General features: G+C 35.9%; 1 protein-coding gene across 2 annotated transcripts; it reads left to right on the top strand.

Moving 5' to 3' along the window:
- Nucleotides 1-347: 347 nt before the first annotated feature.
- On the top strand, nt 348-21,543 carry ogfrl1 (opioid growth factor receptor-like 1). 2 transcript variants are annotated; one of them, XM_048205021.1, is made up of 8 exons: nt 348-850; nt 2,598-2,684; nt 2,882-2,960; nt 5,741-5,773; nt 7,208-7,286; nt 10,080-10,146; nt 14,817-14,962; nt 17,215-21,543. In XM_048205021.1, the coding sequence occupies exons 1-8, from the start codon at nt 656-658 to the stop codon at nt 17,708-17,710; spliced, it is 1,182 nt and encodes a 393-aa protein (XP_048060978.1). In that variant the 5' UTR covers nt 348-655; the 3' UTR covers nt 17,711-21,543. The 2 variants fall into 2 exon arrangements, with proteins under 2 accessions (XP_048060978.1, XP_048060979.1); XM_048205022.1 differs by lacking the exon at nt 5,741-5,773 and having other exon boundaries at nt 357-850.
- The last annotated feature ends 1,121 nt before the right edge of the window (nt 21,544-22,664 follow it).

The following is a 22,664-nucleotide window of genomic DNA, read 5'->3' as shown; positions in this document are numbered from 1 at the left end:
CATTTTAAAATATGTTTTAAAAAAGAAAACAGTAAATATTACTGTTTTTATTGTATTTTTAACCAGCCTTGGTGAGCATAAAAAAAAAAAAAACATAAAAAAAAAAAAAAACATTAAAACATTTTACAAACCCCAAGATTTGAGTGTATATAAACCACAAAAGTGCATTATACAATGCATTATAAAATGACATTATAATGAATTAAAAAGATGTTGAATTACATATATAGAATATAGACATTTGAAAACATGATATTTTAAATAAAAATATGAAGTAATGTATTATAAAATGCATGCTCTCTAATGTCAATGACAAAGTTTAAGGCTGCACTGATGCGGCATCAGAACTGCTCTGTGAACAGTATGACTTTTATGTGTCATTGTGTCTTTACACAGAATTTGGAGCAGACACAGAGCCTCTTCAAAGCAGCCTTTGTATAGACGCCTTAAATGATGCTGAGAGCACATCATCTTCCTCATCATCATCTCCAGTGCTGATCTCTGGGCTGAAGGGGGTGTGTTCTCATCAGAGCGCTGGAAATCCCCCCATTAGTCACACAAAAGCGACGCGAACGACAGCTCTACGTCGTATTAAAGCTCGATCGTGTGCCGAACGAGGACTTTAAACTATGTAGGCACGGAGGACAGGGTTTAAATGGGCAATCTGATGGGCAGCTGGAGATATAAGGAGCCGAGCACAGTGGAAGAATGCGACTCGACGTGGGAAACGGACTCGGAGAGCGACGAGCATCAGCCGGGAGGAGAGGAGGAGGACAGCGGCATCTCCGAGTCCATGAGCCCGGCGGATTCCGTCAGAGGAGCCGAACAGCTGGATCACGGATCACCGCAGGTGCATCTCATCATACACGAGCACTAAAAGATAACAAAAGAGAAACAATAACCACGAAAAACTGTCATTAGGCGCATCTTTAGGTATTGTAAGCGTGTAGTCGTATAAAAGATGACAGCGTTTAGTAATAATTGTGGGTTTGTCAACCTATTAACGTTACCATCATTATCATTATCGTTATAATTATTCTAAATTAGGGATGTGCCCCTACTGTTGAAAATTGCACATTTAGAGTGAAATATTGGTTAAATCCCGAACAGATGTATCTAGATAGTTGCAGCTGTGATAGACTCTATTGTCGTGTCATTTTTGTCCCGGTAGGACACCACTTCATTTTAGTAGCCTAACTGGACCTAGGCTTTGTAACATTGTTAATGATGCTAATATTAAGACAATAAAAGCATATTTTATTTTTTAAAAATAACTGTTTCAAAATTTGACCTATATTTGAAGAACCAGCTATGACCTTTCACTTTTGGCCTTTCAGCATTTTTGCCTATATAATTTTGTCATATCTATGAATCAAATTTGATCAAAATAATTCAACATTTTTAAGATATAGTTCCTCATACATACTTTCCTTTCCTTTTGATGGGGTACAGTGGGTACCCCTTGTCATTTTCTCTTAAAAGTCACCATGAAATTAAAACGGATAATTCTTAATTTATGCAATATTGCAGTATTTAGGCCTATTATAAATGATTTATCCGTGCACATCAAAAATTTAATCATTTTTAAAATTCATGTGCCTTCATAATCTTTCATCAAAATAACTTACCCTCCCTCTTGCAATCTCTTCTCTGATGACTGGCACGAGGGCGGGACAACCTGTCACTCACATGAGATCATAGCAATAGCAAACCACAATTATCCAATAAATTTCTGATAGGAAAAAATTAAGTCCGACCCTACATTTTTTCTTGTTCCAGAAGCTGTTTCACTCAGATATACAGTAAGTCACAATAGGGAAGAAAAGCAGAGAAATAATGCAGTTGTTATTATGATATATGAAAAGCCAAAATGATTGAAATTAACCATGAAAAAGGGACGCCTTTTGCCGAAGATGTGTCATAGTGTTAACTTTTCTTAGGACGGTTAAAAGTGTAAGGGTGTGTAAAATCTTTGCCCTTGTTAGAAGTCATATGTTTTAAAATGGCTCATGTTCTCTCAAGATTTCTGGATTTTAAGGCCACTGAGACTGTGACCTGTTCAATGTGACCTATTTCCCCACGGGAAATTTGGTCTCTTGAATTTCCTGTCAGCAGAAGAAGGAAATTGGATTTTTATTCATTTGAAACTAAGATTTTGATAACAGCTTTTCACACTCAACGTAATAGTTTTGTTTTTTAACCCTGCTTCAAAGACCATTCATGTAAGTGAATTTAATGTTATTAATTAATAAGCTTCACATTCATTTCAGTATGTCATTGGTCCCAACAAGATAACAGCTTCATGTTGTGTGCAAGAGTGCAAGCCTTCTGTGCTGTGCTTTCACTCAACCGTAAAGATGTTCAGTGTTTGAACATCACAAGAGGCTGAGAGCTAAAAATGGTCATGAATTAGTTAGAAAAAAGTGCATACAGTAGTCTACAAAATGGAGCTCTTTTCTCCTGTCTAGCAGCCTTTGCATCCCAGTCGGTAAGAGCAGTGACAATGTAGCTCAGATGCTGATGAGTGAAGTCATTCATACTCTCTTTCACTGCCTATGTAACCATTCCATTCCTCTCACTCTCTTCCTCTCACACAGTTTGGTGACATGATGGAGTCTTCCACTAGGATGAAGAGGAGCTTTTACGCCGCAAAGGACTTGTACAAGTATCGCCACAGTTATCCGGTAAAGAGTTACATCTACTCTCTTCAGATTTATCGTGCAGAGCTCGGAGGCCGATCATTTTTGAATATGAAATTTCCAGTAAATGTTGCAATATGGTCAGCAGAAAACATAGTTGAGGTCAGATGTACATTTTTTTTGCACTCTCAATCTCTCTGTAACCTTTTGTCCTGGTTTTATTCTGGGATTTTGTTTCTCAGAACTACAAGGAGCCTCGTCAGCCGAATGAATATCGCAATCTGAGGTTCTATCTGAATAAGATCCCCCTGGTGCCGGACGGTGAGTGTGTGTTTTCTTTTTCGTTTTAATGAAAAAATCATAAGACTGTACAGTGGAATCTGAACTAGAAGGCAGGCCATCTCATATGTGTGCATTTTACTGCATCCATTGAATGTGTCGGGAGTGATATATGCTCTAAAATGTGTACTGCATTGTACCATGGATACAAGAAGTCTGTTTCCTGTATTCTTTAATAATGAACTAATATCATTGCTATTCTTTCTAGGACAGGATTGTATGGTGTTCAAAATGTATGCCAAAGAAATTTGCTTTAATTGTTTAAATCACCATTACTCCCTGGAAGTCCCTTGATTCTCATAATTAGACTGTGCCTTAATTGTTACATGGGGAAATTTTGTTTGCAGTAATAACAAACAGCCATTTCAGGAATAGAAGCGTCGGTGCAAATAATGATCTGGGCTGGTAATTCAACAAGATTCAAACCATGGTTGACACAAACTCTGCATGATCCAGAGAGTCATCTTAAAAACATTTTACCCATGATTATAACACTTCAAGCAACAGTTCAGGCAAAAGATGAAAATTCTGTCATTATTTAATTTGTGTGCTGTTATTTTCTGTGGAATACTAATGAAAGTTTTTAAAATACATTAAGAATGTATATAATTCACTTTTTATAGTACCTACATACATCTGTTATGAGAATGAATCCTTATTTTGAGTAATGTCTTATCAATGAATTGGTTTATGTGGTTCACAGAACCATTCTGAATCATTTGTTCAGCTCACTGAGGTTCTCAAGCTGAGATCTTGCTGGATTGGCTGATTGATGAATAACAGCATAAATTGAAAAAGTTTTCTTACACAAGCTTGTAAGGACTGTTTTTATACTTTAAAGGTGCCCTAGATACAAAATTTGAATTTACCTTGGCATAGTTGAATAACAAGAGTTCAGTACATGGAAAAGACATACATTGAGTTTCAAACTCCATTGCTTTCTCTTTCTTATGTAAATCTCATTTGTTTAAAAGACTTCCGGAAATCACGCGGCTCTCAACATAACACCGACTGTTACGTAACAGTCGGGGTGTACGCCCCAATATTTGCATATGCCAGCCCATGTTCCTAACATTATGAAAGGCATTAGACAAGGGCAGCCAGTAACGTCTGGATCTGCACAGGTGAATCAACAGACTAGGTAAGCAAGAACAACAGCAAAAATGGCAGATGGAGCGATAATAACTGACATGATCCATGATATCATGATATTTTTAGTGATATTTGTAAATTGTCTATCTAAATGTTTTGTTAGCATGTTGCTAAATGTACTGTTAAATGAGGTTAAAGTTACCATAGTTTCTTACTGAATTCACGGAGACAAGAGCCGTCGCTATTTTCATTTTTAAACACTTGCAGTCTGTATAATTCATAAACACAACTTCATTCTTTATAAATCTCTCCAACAGTGTAGCATTAGCCGTTAGCCACGGAGCATATAGCCTCAAACTCATAGAGAATCAAATATAAACATCAAAATAAATACTTTACTCACATAATTCGAAGCATGCATACAGCATGCATGACGAACATATTGTAAAGATCCATTTGAGAGTTATATTAGCTGTGTGAACTTTGTAAATGTGCTGTAATATAATCGAGAGCTCGTGTGGCAGGGAGCGCGCGAATTAAAGGGGCGGCGCGCTGAAAAAATCAGTGCATAGTTAATGATGCCCCAAAATAGGCCGTTAAAAAAAATTAATTTAAAAAAATCTATGGGGTATTTTAAGCTGAAACTTCACAGACACATTCAGGGGACAACTTAGACTTATATTACATCTTGTGAAAAAGCATTCTTGGGCACCTTTAATACTGCTCTATTGGATCTTCTTAGCCGCGTGGTCACTATGACCTGGCATTATTTACAGAAAAGATATCCTTCTGTCTTCTGTATCCATGGAAAAAATAATAGCATATGAGTTTGGAACAGCATGAGGGTGAGTAAATAGTGTCTGTATTTGACATTTTTGGTGAACAAATGCTTAAACCTCCATGTTGCACTGGACATGTTCTGAAAATTGCTTTGGATTAAATTTATCTGCCTTTTGTCTGGATTAAATTTGATTAAACTTGTCTTTTAGATTTTGCTGTCATATTTAGCTAAAGTAAGGTAAAAATAGTGTTGTCAGTCCCACCTACAATATTTCACCTAACAACACAAGAATATTACAGTACACAAAGACATGAACATACATACTGCAAGAACATTTTTACAACCGAATACACATGCCAGCTGGTGTAAAGAGAGAACATGGGTTCTGGAGTGCTTCATTAGCTGAATGTTTTCCCTGCGGGCCACTTTAGGCAGGCAGACAGTGAAGGCATCTCAGAGGAGCCATTGATTGGTTATTGTGGGCATGTTTGAGAATTAACTGAATCTGTTGTGCAAGCATTTAATGGCAGCATAACTGCTCCACTGCTGTTTAAGGAGAAGGACACACACACACACACACACACAGAGAGAGAGAGAGAGAGCCCCTGAGATCTCAGTGTTTCCATGTCACAGATGACCTACACCTCTGTTTACACTCTGAAACAACACGCTGTCATGTGTCGCTTCTTAAAGTGATAGTTCACCCAAAAATGAAAATTCTGTCATCATTTACCCTCATGTCATACAAGTCAAAGCTGATGAAAGCTATGATGACTTTGTTTTTTTCTGTGGAACATTAAAAGAAGATATTTTGAGAAATGTCTCTGCTTTTTTTGTCCATACAATGGTCACCAACATTCTTCAAAATATCTTCTTTTGTGTTCCACAGAAGAAAGAAAGTCATGCAGGTTTGGGACAAGTGGTGAGTAAATTATGACAGAATTTTCTCATTAGCATGTTAATGTGTTAATAAGAGAATTAATGTTTTCTGATATGTGAATAAATCATTCTTTCACAACTTGAATCATTTGATTTGGTTCACAAAATAGAGCTGAATGATTTGTTCACAAATTTGACTTTAACTTAAATGATCAAGGTTCCATTAAAGGATTAGTTCACTTTAAAATGAAAATTACCCCATGATTTACTCACCCTCAAGCCATCCTAGGTGTATATGACTTTCAGATGAACACAATCTGAGTTATTAAATAATATTCTCTACTACACTACTTCTACATCCTATATCACGTCAGAGGTTATGCTTTCGCTGTAAATCGATGTGTACGGCCGTCTGCTGGAAGCTAGTTATTATAGTAGATTACTTTTATGATGGATGGATGCACTTTTTTGGGCTACAAAATCAAACGACCCGTTCACTACTATTATAAAGTTGGGAAGAGCGAGAATATTATTTAAAGGTCCCGTTCTTCATGATCCCATGTTTCAAACTTTAGTTAGTGTGTAATGTTGTTGTTAGAATATAAATAAAATCTGTACAATTTTAAAGCTCAAAGTTCAATGCCAAGCAAGATATTTTATTTAACAGAAGTCGCCTACATCGAACGGCCAGTTTGGACTACATCCCTCTACTTCCTTCTTTAATGACGTCACTAAAACAGTTTTTTGACTAACCTCCGCCCACAGGAATACACAAGAGTTGCGTTTGTAGAGTGTGTTTGTCGCCATGTCGTCGAAATGCTGTTATTTTCATCCCGCAGTCCAATCACCGGGTCTGATTCCGGCTCAAATTGATAGGGTAAAATTAAAGACATGTTTACAATAACACTGAGCGCATGCATCTCCACGTTATGGTAAGAGGCGTGACCTTTCCGGGCAAGATGAGCTAAGCTGCTGTCGAATCACAACACAGGAACCGCTGGCACAATCAGAACTCGTTATGTATTTATGAAGGATGGACTTCATAGAACAAGGAAGTCATCAGCCCGTTTTTATGACAGTGGAAACAGCGGTATACAGATAGGTAAATTATGTGAAAAATACTGTGTTTTTTTACACGCGAAACATGAACACATGTTATATTACACACTATAAACACAATCAAAGCTTCAAAAAACACGAAAAACGGGACCTTTAAGGTGCTTTTGCATTATTTTTGAGACTTGAAAATTCCATTCATTTTATCTGCATGAAAAAGAATTACCAGGATATTATTCAGAATTTCTCCTTTGATTTTCCATGGAAGAAATAAAGTCATAGGCGTTTGAAAAATCATGAGTAAATCTTGACAGAATTTAAATTTTTGGGTTCCTTTTTTTTTTTTTTTTAGAGTTTTAAGTGACTAATACTGAGCTTGGCCTGTTGTGATGATTTATTATTTTTCTCTATGTCCCCCCAGGTATTTATATTGAAGAAATCCTCACTAAATGGAGGGGAGACTATGAAAAACTAGAGCACAATCACACATACATTCAGTGGTAAGACATTTCTTCAATATTCAAGCTCTTTTACGAGCAATAAATTAAGCAGTAATTGCTTAATTAAGCTTAATGTCTGAGACTTCACAAATTGTTATTGGCCAGACACTTATTATATTGTTATTATTGCTTGTTCAAAGAACAGAGAAAACTGCACGCTGAAATGTGCATGAGGGATTTTTGAAGGGTGAGACATGAATTAGATATGTTTTTCTTTACCATCTGTTCAAAATTAACTTCATCTTCTTTAGATGCATATCCTGTAGATCAAGGCAAAATCAAGCAAAAGCATGAAAGCAGACAAAGGTAGTGATAAAGACAATTATGGTACCTGTGGGTGAAGGGGTCAGTAACATCCTCTTTGGCGACAAAGGATGGCCTTAGGACAACATTAGATAAAAGTTTCTTTAATGTTGAACTTTGCTTAAATATTCATGGAGCGCTTCGGCTGACATCATCTCTTTAGTAACTGAAGAAGCTTTGGGGATTGTGTATGACTTGAGGGCATTTTCTGATTAAATGGTCCATTTTCCTAACATTAAAGTTGCAAACGATAAAGGTTTAAACTTAATGGCAGAAGATAAGTGCAACCCACATAACATTATAGGAATGTATGTAAGCTTTTCTAAGAATTTGAGATTAAATCAAGCATGATTAATAAAACATCATGCAAGCACAAGAGTGAAACAGCATCCAGCTGCTTGGGTGCATCGTAGCTTCAAAATTCATACTATTTCTTGTAGGTATATATTGAGACATGAAAAGGCATATTTCACATTTTTGTCTTTTAAAGCTGTCGGTATCGGAGAAATACTCGGAATAAGCATCTCTTTTGGATTCCGATGATGATTATATCATTGATATAATAAAAGAGGAATTTGTTCAAGGTCAACTGGGGAAAAAATACTGAACGTTCACATCACCAGTAACATAACCAGCAGGTGAAATTAATCCTATTTAAATTGCAGTTTGTGCATAAGATAAGGTCTAATCTGAGAATTTTTGTTGGACAATTTACTAGATAAGTTGCTAAATAATGATTTGTTACCACAAGCATGCGGTTGATCAACTGCTGATATTAGAATCCTTTTCAAAGCACACAACAGGTTCAGTATTCATGCTTGACGTATTTTATATTGTAGATCAAGACATGAAATCTAATGTCTCTTCAAGTAAAAAACTGCTAAAATTAGCCTTTCCGGTTGGCCTACAAATTGACGTCATGATGTGTGCTATTTTGTTTCATGCTTTAGTCATCCTCTTTTTCATTGTCTTATTCATTTTAAAAATAAATATACAATACCTACATCACCAATGAAGAAACATGTAAACGGTAATGAATTTGAATCTGCTCGCAAGGTGATTTTCAGCTAACATTGAAGGTTGTATGAAGGTTGAACAGTGGTTCTACGTCATGTGCTTTTGTAAAGCTCTCAGTTGGGTGTCGTTACATCTCACACACTCTCATAGCTGAAGCTCCTGTTTGTTCCTGCCTGTGCTGTGATTACAACCATTGAGGGTGAGGAAGAGGGGGAGGACATGATGCCCCAAGTCCGCGTGAAATAACAACACGGTTCTAAAATCAGGCTTCACGCATATGCTGCCAGTCGTACCTCGGCACTCCCTCCTGCCGAGGTTGAAGTGATTAGCTTCTCTCATTCCCCCCTATTCATTTTTTCACACACCGTATGCTTGCAGTGCTATTTACATAATATCAATTAGCGGATGTAAAAACACATAATCGGTGAGTGATTGCAAGCAGACAGGTCGCTAGCATTTTGCCTTTTTAAGTAAATAAAGATGAGATGACATTGAAAACAGAGTTGCCAATTCCACTTATTATAAACAAATTTGGCCTTGATTTTTCAAGAAGTTGCTTATAGATTTGGGTAGTCGTGGGTAGCATTTTTGAATGCAAATAATATCTTATTAGATAGCCAGGGAAAATAAATTGGTTTGTTTACTTGTTTTATGAGTTTTGAGGACAATTAATCCACCATTTTAATTCAGTGCATTTATGACGTGATGATCATTTGGTCCTTGAAAAATGTGGCATTTTCTGAATGGGACTAGAAATGGTTTAAATAATAAAAACAATAAATGTTTTTGACAGAACATATTAGAAAACTGAAATAAAATCCCTTTTAAAAAGGTTCCCTGTGCAGACTGCGTGATGTCTGTATGCCCCACCAACCATAATCATGGGTCGCTTATTTTGGGCTTGTTTTTTCAGGCCAGGTTGCTTATTTCTCTAGCAAAACTTGGCAAAAGCTTGACTGCTATAGCAGGCAGGCAGCCAGGACTTCATAGCTTCAGAGAGTGAAGAGAAACAAGGGAGGCTTGAGGAGAAGAAAGGAAAAGAAAGATGTGCCGAGGTTTGCGGGTTGTCCTTCGCTAGTGGTCAGCAACATGTAGGATCAAACAGCTGACAGGGAGAAATGTACCATTTATTGTATTTGTGTGTTTGTGTGAGTGTCATTTTTCTCTTTCCTTCTCTCTGATATGGGTTTGTCAGTGGCCAGTGTCAATTCTGATATCTAGGGAACTTGGTATGGTTGATATAAAGCTGATATATGATGTAGGCTAATACAATGAAATTATAGCAAATAACTATAATATTGTAGTTCAAGAGCATAGTGCTTACTCGAAATTAATCAAAAAATTTCCTATAAAACCAAAACTGTTTCTTATAATGTGTTTGAAAATGTTTATTTTCCAGTGTTGTTTCTCTAATTGATAAATAATGATTAATTTTGAGATAGATCCTAACCTGTTTCTCAACTGCTGTTACAGGCTCTTTCCACTCAGAGAACAGGGCCTAAATTTTTATGCTCAAGAACTCACTCAGGATGAGATAAAGGTATGTTCCTAAAGTCGTCAAGTCATCTTTATTTCTGCAGTGCTTTATATAATACAGTTTGTTTCAAAACAGCTTTACAGTGATAAACAGGAAAATAACAATTCAGTCATGCAAACAGAATTTAACTCTGCTGTAAAGCAGCTCTAAAAAGACAATAGTGACATTATTCAGTTGAAATCAGTTCAGTTTTGATTCATTTTGGTTCAATAACTGTAAAGTACAGACGCATTTTGCATAGCGGGTACGCATTTAGACACCAAAGTACGCAGGTGCAATTTGTCACTCTTAACTACGCAAAAACCTGGTGATGCCACTGTGCACACTCAGTACTTAAATCAAGCAACAGCAAAAGAAGATGAGTTCGACCAATCATAGCTTCTGAGTTCATTCCCCAAATAGCAAGCGGGGATGATTGACAAATGCGTAAGGCCTAAAAAGAGACTGCAAATCAACAGCAACACAAAATTCCGCTCGATCCCCCTTCCACACTCCCGCTGTCTGACTGATTTCTTAAGCAAGGACAGTACAGTAGTAATGGTACTTCTAACTCCTTATGGTAAACAGGTTGGGGTGGATATGGAAAGTTGAAATATTGAATTGAGTCAATCCTCTTCATTAACTTAAAATACCCCCAGCAAACACAGAGCTTTCCCCTAATGTTAGTATTTGGTTCCTGTTTGTTTTTGGTTTTTTTGAGAACCAAATAACAACATTCTGGGAACGTTATAGGTTTGTAATACTGATTATAGTCCTCCATACATCCGTTTTCCATACCGCCTATAATATACTGGGTCGCAGGTGTGCTGGATGATCAAAATCCAAGATCTGGATATTTCCGTTAAGAAAACTTTCCTGGCTAACCAAAAACAAACCTTAAAAAAGAATATTCTGGAAACCAAAAACTAACATTCTGGCAACCAAAAATTATTATCTGGGTCCTAGCATTCTAACATTAGAATAACGTTAGGGGAATGTTAGAATAACGTTATAATAAGGTTAGGGGAATGTTAGAATTACATTATAGAAACGTTAAAATAACATTAGAGGAACGCTAAAATAACGTTAGAATAACGTTATAATAACATTAGGGAACTTTAGAAAAACGTTAAAATAATGTTAGAATAACGTTATAGGAATGTTAGAATAATGTTAGGGGAATGTTAGAATAAAGTTATAGGAATGTTAGAATAACGTTAGGGGAACGTTAGAATAATGTTATAATAACGTTAGGGGAATGTTAGAATGATGTTAGGAGAAGGTTAGAGTTACGTTATAGATACATTAAAATAAGGTTATTGGAACGTTAAAATAACGTTATAGGAACGCTAAAATAACATTAGAGGAACGCTAAAATAATGTTAGAATAACGTTAAAGTAACATTAGAGGAACGTTAAAATAACATTAGAATAACGTTATAGGAATGTTAGAATAACCTTATAATAACGTTATAATAACGTTATGGGAATGTTAGAATAACGTTAGAATTATGTTATAGGAATGTTAAAATAATGTTAGAGGATCGTTAAAATAACGTTATAATAACATTAGGGAAATGTTAGAATAACGTTAGGAGAAGGTTAGAATTGCGTTATAGGAATGTGAAAATAAAGTTATAGGAACATTAAAATAACGTTATAATAACATTAGGGGAACTTTAGAATAACATTAGAATAATGTTAAAATAATGTTAGAATAACATTATAGGAATGTTAGAACAACATTAGGGGAACGTTAGAATAATGTGATAATAACGTTAGGGGAATGTTAGAATAACATTAGGAGAACATTAGAATTATATTATAGAATTGTTATAATAACATTATAGGAACGTTAAAATAATGTTATAATAATGTTAGGGGAACTTTAGTATAATGTTAGAATAACGTTAAAATAATTTTAGAATAACGTTATAGGAATGTTAGAATAACATTAGGGAAACTTTAGAATAACGTTATAATAAAGTTAGGGGAATGTTAGAATAACGTTATAATAATGCTATAATAACGTTAGGGGAACTTTAGAATAATGTTAGAATAACATTAAAATAATGTTAGAATAATGTTAAAGTAATGTTAGAATAACGTTATAGGAATGTTAGAATAACGTTAGGGGAACGTTAGAATAATGTTATAATAACTTTTATATAATAATTATTTTTTTTTTTTTTGAGAATCAAATAATAACGTTCTGGGAAAGTTTTCTTTTTGCAATCAAAACATAACGTTCCCAGGACATTGCAGGGTGGTTATCTTCAAATAACCTAAAAATAACTTATATAGAACGTTTATTATAACGTTGATTATAAGCCTCCATACACCCATTTTCCATATCTCTTATACTATACTGAGTTGCGGGTGTGCTGGATGATTACTGACGTACAGGAGAGTTCTGGGAAAATTAGACTATCGTTAGGGGAACGTTAGTATAATGTTATAGGAATTTTAGAATAACGTTAAGAGAATGTTAGAATAATTTTATAATAACGTTAGGGGAATGTTAGAATTACGTTAAAGGAATGTTAAAATAACGTTAGAGGAACGTTAAAATAACGCTAGAGGAACGTTAAAATAATGTTAGAGAAACATTAAAATAATGTTAAAATAACGTTATAGGAATGTTAGAATGTTATAATAATGTTATAATAACGTTAGGGGAATGTTAGAATAACATTAGGAGAACATTAGAATTATGTTATAGGATTGTTAAAATAACATTAGGATCATTAAAAAACATTATAATGCTGTTAGGGGCATGTTATAATAACTTTAAGGGAACTTTAACGCTAGGAGAACGTTTGAGGAATGTTAAAATAATGTTAGAATAACGTTAGACAAATGTTAGAATAACATTCTTACAAACAAAAACTAACGTTCTATTTCCGTTAACAAAATTTCCTTGCTAACCAAAAACAAACCTTAAAAAAGAACATTCTGGGAACCAAGAACCTACGTTCTGGGAACCAAAAATTGTTAGCTGTCATTCATGGTCACTCAGATAAGAGGAAGACATCATTCAGCCATGCAAAATATAAAATGCTCAAGTGATGCTGAACAATAAATCTAAATAAAACTGAAATCACTACATGGCTTTGTGATTATAAAAGTGCTGTGATTTGTAGATGACTGACAAGTGCATGTCTGGAGCAATAGGCATTCACGCCACATTCACAGTGTTGAGAAACGTGTTATGTTATCGTGTTATACGTTATTGTGTTAAATATTTATTTTGTATGAAAACTAGCACGTTAGTTACTTATGGATTAAAAAGTACTGTTTTATTCATTCTTAGTGTTGAGAAACGTAGCCTACATGTGTTACGTTATTGTGTTGTACATTATTGTGTTGTACTTTATTGTGTTATACCTAATTATGATACATATTTATTTTATGTGAAAACTAGTGAAATTAGTTACTTATGTATTAAAAAGTACCGTTGTCTCAGTGCTGTGCTCTCTCTCTTTCAAAATAAACCACGCACAGAGAGAGAAGATACTTGTAAAATGAAAATTGATGTGCTAGATTTAAATTTTGTTCATTCTTGTGTTTTGTTTTTTTTTTGTCAAAATGTCAGAAAGAATTTTGCGTTATTTATCCGTGTTTTTAAAATTTGTTGATTGATGGATGCTTTACCGTTAACACAACCCCTCGTTATATGTCGAACTTGGCTAACATATACTTGATACTCCTTTTAGAATAAGTGATTTGTTTTGCTCTTATTCATCCTGTCTAATCATTGGCAACTGTTTTCTATACATATGTTTGTATTGGCTATTTATTTAGCCAATGCTTGTCCTGTTTATAATGTGCAATGATCAGATGCAAAGACAGCACGTCACAAATATAAACCCTTTTTTTTTTCTGTGGGATTTAGTATCATATTTGGATATTGGAATCACATCATGTACACACAATGTTTCTACAACTGTCAAATTAGTCGTAGCGCACATCCCTAATGTAAATACTTGAAATTGCAAACAGAAAAATATGTCCATTTATATTAAATAATTGAATGCAATTCACTTGTGGTTATCAGTTTGTATAATACACATAATGCAATGCAATAATAATCATGAATAAAAAAATAAAAAAATGGTTTTGATCAGGTGTATTGAAACTTTGACTCCCCCCCCCCTCCCCCATGTCCCGTCACATTGATGATACTAAGGTTGACAGGACTGAAAGTACATCAATTATGAATTTAGTTGAAAACAGTCAAGACGTACACTTTTAAAAGTAAAGGTTCTTTAGTGGTTCTTCGTATCACTTTTTTAAAATGTTTTTTTTGTTTTGTTTAAGGTCTTGGCAGTATGGTTCTCTGGACAAAGAAAGAAGATATTTAAACTGTAGATATAAGATATAAAACTGTAAGTGCTTTAAATCAGTGTTTTGGTTTCTGGCTTATTTTAGGTCAAATAAAAAAAGAGGCAGAATGAGACTAAAACACATAATGTCCCACTGCCTGAAACCTATTTATGGATGTTCTGACACCTTTGACTAGGCGATATTACACTATTAAAAATAAAAGTTCCAATTAGAACCAAAGGATTTTACAGCCTGATATATTAGGATAAAAAAAATAGTTTTTTATTCTATGTACCAAAACTTTAAATCACCTGCTGTAGTCATTGTGCAGATCACCTTTTAACTGAGTGAGTTTTCGATGTCAACAGGAATTCCAAAGCACTCGAGAAGCCAAGAGACGCTTCCTCCTAGCATATACGATCATGTTGGATTTCTTTGGAATCAAACTCCTGGATAAAAATGGGAATGTGGCTCGAGCCCCAAACTGGCAGGATCGCTTCCAGCACCTGAATGAGTGAGTTGTCTTTCTGTTTTGCTTTTTTTAAGTCCTTTTTACTCTATAATTCCTTTCCTCTGATCTTTATGTTTTACTCCACCTGCACCAGGTATCTTTACATTCCCTAATCTTAGTCTCCCATCTCCTGCCATATTTAGCATGCTTCAGTCCAGGGACCTTAGTCTCCTATCCCTGCAACACAATTTCGGTCATGACCCTGACTGTACCGTCATGTGACCATCTCATGCAGGGGCCGGAGAAATGGGTCAGACGCACAGAGGAGGATAAATAGAGAAGAACTGAATAGGATACAAAAACTTTGCATTTAGAGAGATGGTGAATGTGGGGAAAGAAATGTAGAGACAGTTGGAAAGGAGAGTAGAAAACGAGTTTGATGAACGCATGATAAGCAAGGAGGGAGTGAAAGAAAATCCGCAGTGCAGTGGGCTGTGTGGTAGACATAAATGACTGTGCGTATCTGTCTGTGTGTCATTGCCCCAGGACTGTGCCATAGAGGACACGCTTACATTACATTACAGAGATACACCGCTTGATGAACTTTGTCTGCAGTGTGAATGGGCCTGTACCAAAAGCTGTCATTTTGAGAACACTGAGTATCTTATACTGGACAAAAATTATTTTCTTAATGAGTATTTATTTAGCCTTTTTGATTTGTTTTCCACTAAAATACTAATTTAAATGTAATTGTTTTTGGATATACTGCACTGGCAGATGTTTTAACTTGTTTTAATCTTGTTTATACTTCAAACAAGTAAAACAATCTGCCAGTGCAGTAAGACAAAATAAAGTCATATTAAAGATACCTTCTCAGATTTTTACAGTTTTTAGAAATTCAGTTTTTAGAAATTCTGAAAACTGGAATATAATAATAAGGATTTTTGCTGAAAGATTAGCCAAAACAACTAAAGTAATGTCAAATAAATGTCAGTATCCCAAGGTTAATTGGTACTGTGACCCATCAATTAATTAGAAAATTGTATATATGTAGGGTTCTTACTATTTAAAACTAGGTCATATAAGTAAATATTTGGTATATTTTTATTAATATATGTACCCTTTCAGTCGGTCACTCTCAACGTCACGTCTCCATTCCCTCCTTCAGGGAATGAATGTTACATATACATAACCGAGACAATATATTTAATTATTTTGTATTAAGCAAGTTATATTGTTAATATAGGCACAACTAAAGTGTGTTGAGGCGTGCAATATAGTATGGCCTTGGGTACCTTTTGTATAGTGTTTCTTAAGAAAAGCAAGAAAACACACCAACCTTTGTTTATTAGTAAACATATTTAGTAAATTGGGTAATTTTATTGTAGAATTAGGGACCATTCACACAGAACATGTTTTTGGGGTTAAAACCGTGAGACGTAAGTCAGTGGAAAGGGGGGAAAAAATGTTTTTTTTAAAAAAAGTTGAAACTTCTTTTAACTTGAATGCCACATTTTAAGAACACCTTTGTCATGTGCAAAATGCTGCAAAAGTCGCATTCTGTGTGAACGACCCCTTAAAGGCAGGGTAGGTGATTTGTTCCAGAAACATTTTTTGTTATGCTGGGTGAAAGTCTCTTCACATCCTGATAGCCATCACTAAGTTATATATATATATATAGACATCACACATTATCAGCGCAGAGTTAGCATGAGTCACCTATGCAGAGTTAGACATCAGTCACCGAGTGCCGCAACCGAAACAGTAGCCACCTTTTAAAGTTTCTCCTGAACCAAAACAACGACCTTATGCCGCGTTCACACCATATCTAACATAATTTGGAAGAGACTGAAACCCGTGATGTTATACTCGGAGCGGTTTGTGACTCAAATTTATACGTTTCAATGGCAACACTGTCAACGCCGAAATGAATCTGCAGCAGTCAGGTGGTACTGTACAGTTCAGTGCTCCTTAAGTTGTTTATATTCATTATTATTGTAATGTTATGTGCTTTGAGACATGAGGTAGTTTAACACTGTCTCCCGTGACTCTTTTGTTTGCTCCTTGCTGTAAGTGTTCATGTGTTTTGGAGGAGGCGTGGCTTTAGAGACGCTCTGAAGGGAGGGTGGGATCTCGCTATTAAATGGCCTACCCTACCTTAATTATGCTTCGACCCTTTTTCATTATTCCTGACAAAGTACAATGACCAAAAATAAAATGTCATAAAATGTTCTTCTTTGTAAACAACCAATATTACAAAATGTTGGGCATTGTGTTAAACATATTTTTTGTACTATGACCTCTTTTCTCTCCAGGTCACAGCACAACTACTTGCGTATCACTCGCATTTTGAAAAGCCTTGGTGAGCTGGGTTTTGAAAGCTTCAAGTTGCCTCTGGTGCGTCTGCTGTTGGAGGAGGCGCTGGTGGAGGGCACATTACCCAACATGCGTCACAGCGCACTGGAATACTTTGTCTACACACTGCGGCAACATGGTCAGAGACGCACCCTACTTCGCTTCGCCCAGCGCCACTACCACCCGCCTGAGAACTTCATCTGGGGGCCACCCAAGAAGAAACGCATTCCAGCCTCTGGATCCACTGGGACAAGAGTGGGAAGAAATGAGGCAGTGGAGAGGAGTGCGGGCAAAGCCAGGTCACCTAGGGAGGGCAGAAATAACTTAGAGAGGGAGGTGGAGGACACGGACGAGAGGAAGAGTGGAGAGTGGAAAACAGCAAAAGGGTCCAAGGTCCTGCAGGAGGTCAGGGGGAGGGTAGATCTAGAAGAATATATTGAGACCATTCCTCTGTAAGAATAGAAAGAGAGGGATTCTGGGAATGCTCGAGTAGCCTAAGCTGAGCTTCAAGTTAGGTAAATGAATGGCACAGCAATATTATTCCATACTATTGCCTTTTAGAGACTTGCTTAGTGAACAACTTGACTGTTTGACTTTTTTTTTTTTTTAAATATGAAGTGTTTTTTCTTAACTCTGAATACTTGTTAGCGGATGAATTTCTCTACTGTAATTCCTATTTGCAGCCCTCTGGAGAGTTCTTAGCACATGTACAAGTGTGAGTATATATATATAAGTGCTACCTGAGCACATTGTGTGAAATATTGCACTTTTTGTCGATTCAGTCTTCCCCTGTGAGAGAATATTATCTTAGTCTACTCTACAGGCTTTGAGAATAGGCTTTATTTGCTAATCATAAGCCCGACTCTCAGACAGATGTGTCTTTTCTGTGTTTAGAGCTTGCTGAAGTTTCTTGTTATGGATACTCTTAGCTCCTTGTAACAGATCATAATAATGTGTAGTCAGTGTGAATATACTTGCAGGAATTTTCAGGTAATTGATCTTCCATGTTTTTATAGGTACGTGTGAGACTTTAATCCAGTTTTCTTAAAAACGTCTTGCAATATAAAGTGCCTCTTCTTTCGTTTGTTACAGCATGTGTGTCGCGCTCTATCATTTTGAGTCTTAAGTAGTGCGCCGTTTGTGGAAAAACGATAAGCAAAACGAACTTAAATTTTATGTTTTTTTGATGAAACAAAGTATAATCTATCAAATTATGTACATTTTTAATGAAACTTGAAAAGATACGTTTTGGTTTGACACCATTAAATGAGCGTGGTATCGCACATCTCTCCAAGTGTGGGTATCTGCAGGTTGGAATAATGGCCGTGCCTAAAGGTCTTTACAGTTGGTCGCGAAAGCTGCCTGTCAGGGTATGGGGTAGGGTTAGGGGGTATTTTCAGTTGTAGCAATTCACCTTTCGCTACCTTTCAGCAAGCCCATTACTCCGACCTGCAGCTATCCTCCTTGTCTCAATCGTGGTGTGTCAGAGCGTGCATTAACCGATCTTGTATTCTGTTTTACTACTAGTTAAAGCACAAAATAAACATGAATGGGCTTCCAAATGTCGATTGAAAAATAAAGTACAACTTACTAAAATGTATAATTTCTCATGTAATCGGTGAAGAAAGTGGAAAGTGTTCAATAAAACAGCTTGTGAACATGGTAGGCTGCGAAACGTTACATTTACCTCAGGAAAGCCGTTCAATGGCTATAGCGTTAGCTAGCTGGAAAAGTAAAATTATAGTTTATATATGCTCAATATTATAAATAAACTTTATATTTTAACTTAGCCTGTTATTGTCTTAATTATAAGACTGAATTTCCTAATTGTGACCGAAAATGTGAACTCTTTAGACATCATTTTCTCAAAAACAGGTTTTTATGACAGCCACGAGTTAAATGATGATTATAGTTATCTCGACGACTGTTTGAAAGATAATGGTAATATTATTAGAATGTGCTTTTTCATTTAGTGCATATAACTCAAAACTACTCAAAGTGATGGAGCATATCACATACTGTATGTATGTGTGAGAGTGCTGCCTTTCTCTCATCATACTTAGAGTGTTTATTTGTGGACAATCAGGGCTTTTGATGGTCACTATCCACATAGAATACAAATACATTTTTAAAGCAGATATGAATTAATATGGATTAAGTGTGTATGTTATGTGTGTGTTTGTTCCACACTGATGTACCCAGAGGGCTAGCCATACCTCCACAGCACAGGTGTGTGTGTGTAAATGTTATGGAGTTCTTCCTGTTTTAGTTTAGATCGGCACACAAAAAGAAGTGAAAATTAAGGAAAGACCCCTTTCTTCTGTAATAGTGCAGCTGAAGTCCATCTTCCTTTCTTTCTGATTAAACGATGAAGGCTCTCTGTCCTCATCTTGTTTTTCTCGCAGCCTCTTTCCCTCTGTCAATATTTAGATTGAGCACACTTTTCTGTTTGCCGTCTAACCTAGGTCGTACCCTGGGGTTCATTAAACCCCGTCTCTCTGAATGTGTGAGAGTCACATTCTTCTCCATGGTTGTCTTGTCTACTAAGATGCCTTCGTCTGGTTGTTGTTTTTTAATGCAGCACAGATGTGCCCCGTAATATCCCACAACCCTGTGCATGTGGTATATGGCAGTTGGTGAAAAGAAAAAAGGCATCTGATGGGGAGACTGAAGTAAATTTATACATAAATGTCTTTCAACTTCTACTAAGATATAAGTATTAAATATTTGCTTGCTTATCTCTTAAGCTCACTTGAATTTGTTCTTGATTTTTAGATGTGAAGTTATAATGCTTTGGAAGCCAGTCTGAAACCAGTTTTTTAGGAGATAGGCTACTTTTATACAAAAACATTTTGCCTTTAAGTCAAGCTACAAGACTTCAGTTTCAGACAGAGCTAGTGACTGGGAAACAAAAAGCCATCTTCTCTTTATCCATCTTGGTTCTAAAAGACTGTTGATTCCACATTTCAGTGTTTCTTGTGCCACAATTGTTGGAAACAGTTTGACTGGCCTAATGTAAGGCACCATAAGTGTGTTTTTTTTGTTGTTGTTTTTTTTTGTGGGAAGTGATAATTTGTTATCAAAGAAAGTGTGACGTTTGGAAGTTCATATTTGGACGTTTATATTGTGGCCTATACTGTATAATAAAGTGCAGCTCTTTGACGAATTGTAAGTGTGTGTGCGTGTAAGTGTGGCTACTGAATTTTGATGTTTTGCAAACTTGGCACAACTGCTTTTATGCATCTTTTATTTATTTATTTACATTTAATTCAAGTGATTTCAACTGTGGGGCCAGTTGTCAGAGGAGAAATGTATGTTACTATTATGACTTTTCAAACATATATGCACTTTGAGAAGATAAATGCACATGAAACAGTTCTTTGTGATAAAAAATGCTGAATAATAATAATAAAAAAAAATCAAACCACAGGCTTTCCACATTAATTTCATGACCTTTTTTACTTATTACGCAATCCATTGACTAATTCAGCATTGTCAAATTAAAAAAATGAATAGAATATAATTACAAATAGAATATATAATTTAAAATGTTTAAAATATATTTTGAAATATTTTTAGTTATTTATTTATTTGATAAGGAGCAGTGTGATAAACAGAGTAAAATACGGCTGGCTGGCTGTAAAATGAACCTCTTCACGGTGATACGAGACCCCATAGCTTTTGTGTCCCGATCTATTTGGGTTTGTTTTGCAATAGCAACCGACTAACTGAAGGTCATTGCTTACGTATGTCTTTTCAAAACAATCTCTCAGCTTAAGATAAAGCAGCCCAGTGCGCTGTGTCTTTGACAGAGGACAAGTTGAATATCACTCTGTCCCCTCCCATAATCCATACCGCTTGGTTGAGAGGATTGTAAAGTCAGTTAAACTGTGATAAAATCACAGAAGAGCAGTACCATATGGTCTGTTCAGGCAGCCTGGTCCCCGGTGGGCTTAAGGAGCCCGTGTATGCCGTAATCAGCTTGAGCCTTGCTGTTGCTTGTCAAACCGTCAGTGTGTGGATCCGGATTTCATGACGCACACCTGTGAGTGTGACTTTACCTGCCAGCTCTTCAGTCAGAGAGTTGTCAGACACAAACCTGGCCCACCTCTCCTGGTGCGCTCCTGCACATCCTCTCCTGTGGTTTTCTTTGACTACCAACTACATGCTCATGTTCTTTTCACAAACAAAAAAGTACCATGATAATGCAATATTTTTGGAGTCATGTACCATGATATGTGAATGTGGTAATAATCCAAAATTCAAAAGAACAGCATTTATTTTAAATAGAAATCATTTGTAACATTTTAATTTAATGTCACTTTTGATCAGTTTAATATTTGCTGGTGTATAAATAATAAAATAATGTTTAAAAAAAATATGTATCCAAAATACACAAATATTATTTTTATATGTTTTGCATAATGTAACAACATTACAGCTTGAAAATTATGTACAGTAAAATTCTGCTCACAGGTCATTTTTGTGTTGTGAAGTGATTATAATTGTAATTTTGGAAATATTTGTTATGCGGTGACAGGGAAGAGGAGAGTCAAAGATCTAAATGCAGCAAAACATTTTTCAAAACACAAAGATAATCCAAAACGGAACGGGAACAAGGTAATCAGATATGAAAATGCAACAGCTTAACAAACATGCAAAGAAAACAGACTACGGAAACACAGGGTTATACAGTATATACACAAGATAACAAGGGGCTAACAAGAGACAGGTGAGGGTAATTAATCACTATAGCAACAAACAAGGGAGCTAAGGAAACAAGGCAGACAACAGGAAGTGAAACACAAGAACAATGCACAGAAAACATCAAAATAAAAGTCAAACACAAAACGGGAAACAAGACAGGAATTGTAACAATATTATTTCAATTTTATGTAATTGAATATTTAATAAATATGTATTATTTTGTTAAGTATAATTGAACTGAGACACTGTCTTAATTTTGTTTGTTTACTGACTCATTATGCTTCAGTTAGCAGTTTGTAAAACACTGTGTTTTACTCCAGTAATCTTGCTGTGGTTTGTGTGTGTTAAATGTGCTGAGTGGAAGGCAGCGTGGCCGTACTGATCAGGAGTGACAGAATGAGGCAGAGGGGTTGTGTGTTGGGTGTCTGTGCTGGAGAGCGGATACTTCCCATGACTCACTGTTTGTGTGTGTGAATGTGCATGTATCTCTGTTGTTGTGCTGTATAGTCTCATTCAATAAGAAGCTTCAAAGCTTCATACAACACAGAAAAACAGGCATCAACCCCAGGTCAGGCAAGAACAGATCAGCCAGCGTGTTTAGATGAGGCCTACACAGAGCCCTACCGTTCACATGACCAAAGCAACTGATATCCCAGCAGTCACTGCACCTTTTTACTGTTCAGTATGGAATACTAGCTTACGT

Source organism: Megalobrama amblycephala, linkage group LG10 (assembly GCF_018812025.1).
Source record: "Megalobrama amblycephala isolate DHTTF-2021 linkage group LG10, ASM1881202v1, whole genome shotgun sequence".
NCBI lineage: Eukaryota > Metazoa > Chordata > Actinopteri > Cypriniformes > Xenocyprididae > Megalobrama > Megalobrama amblycephala.
Note: the sequence above shows the minus strand (reverse complement) of the source record. Positions and strands in the feature narration are given on the sequence as shown.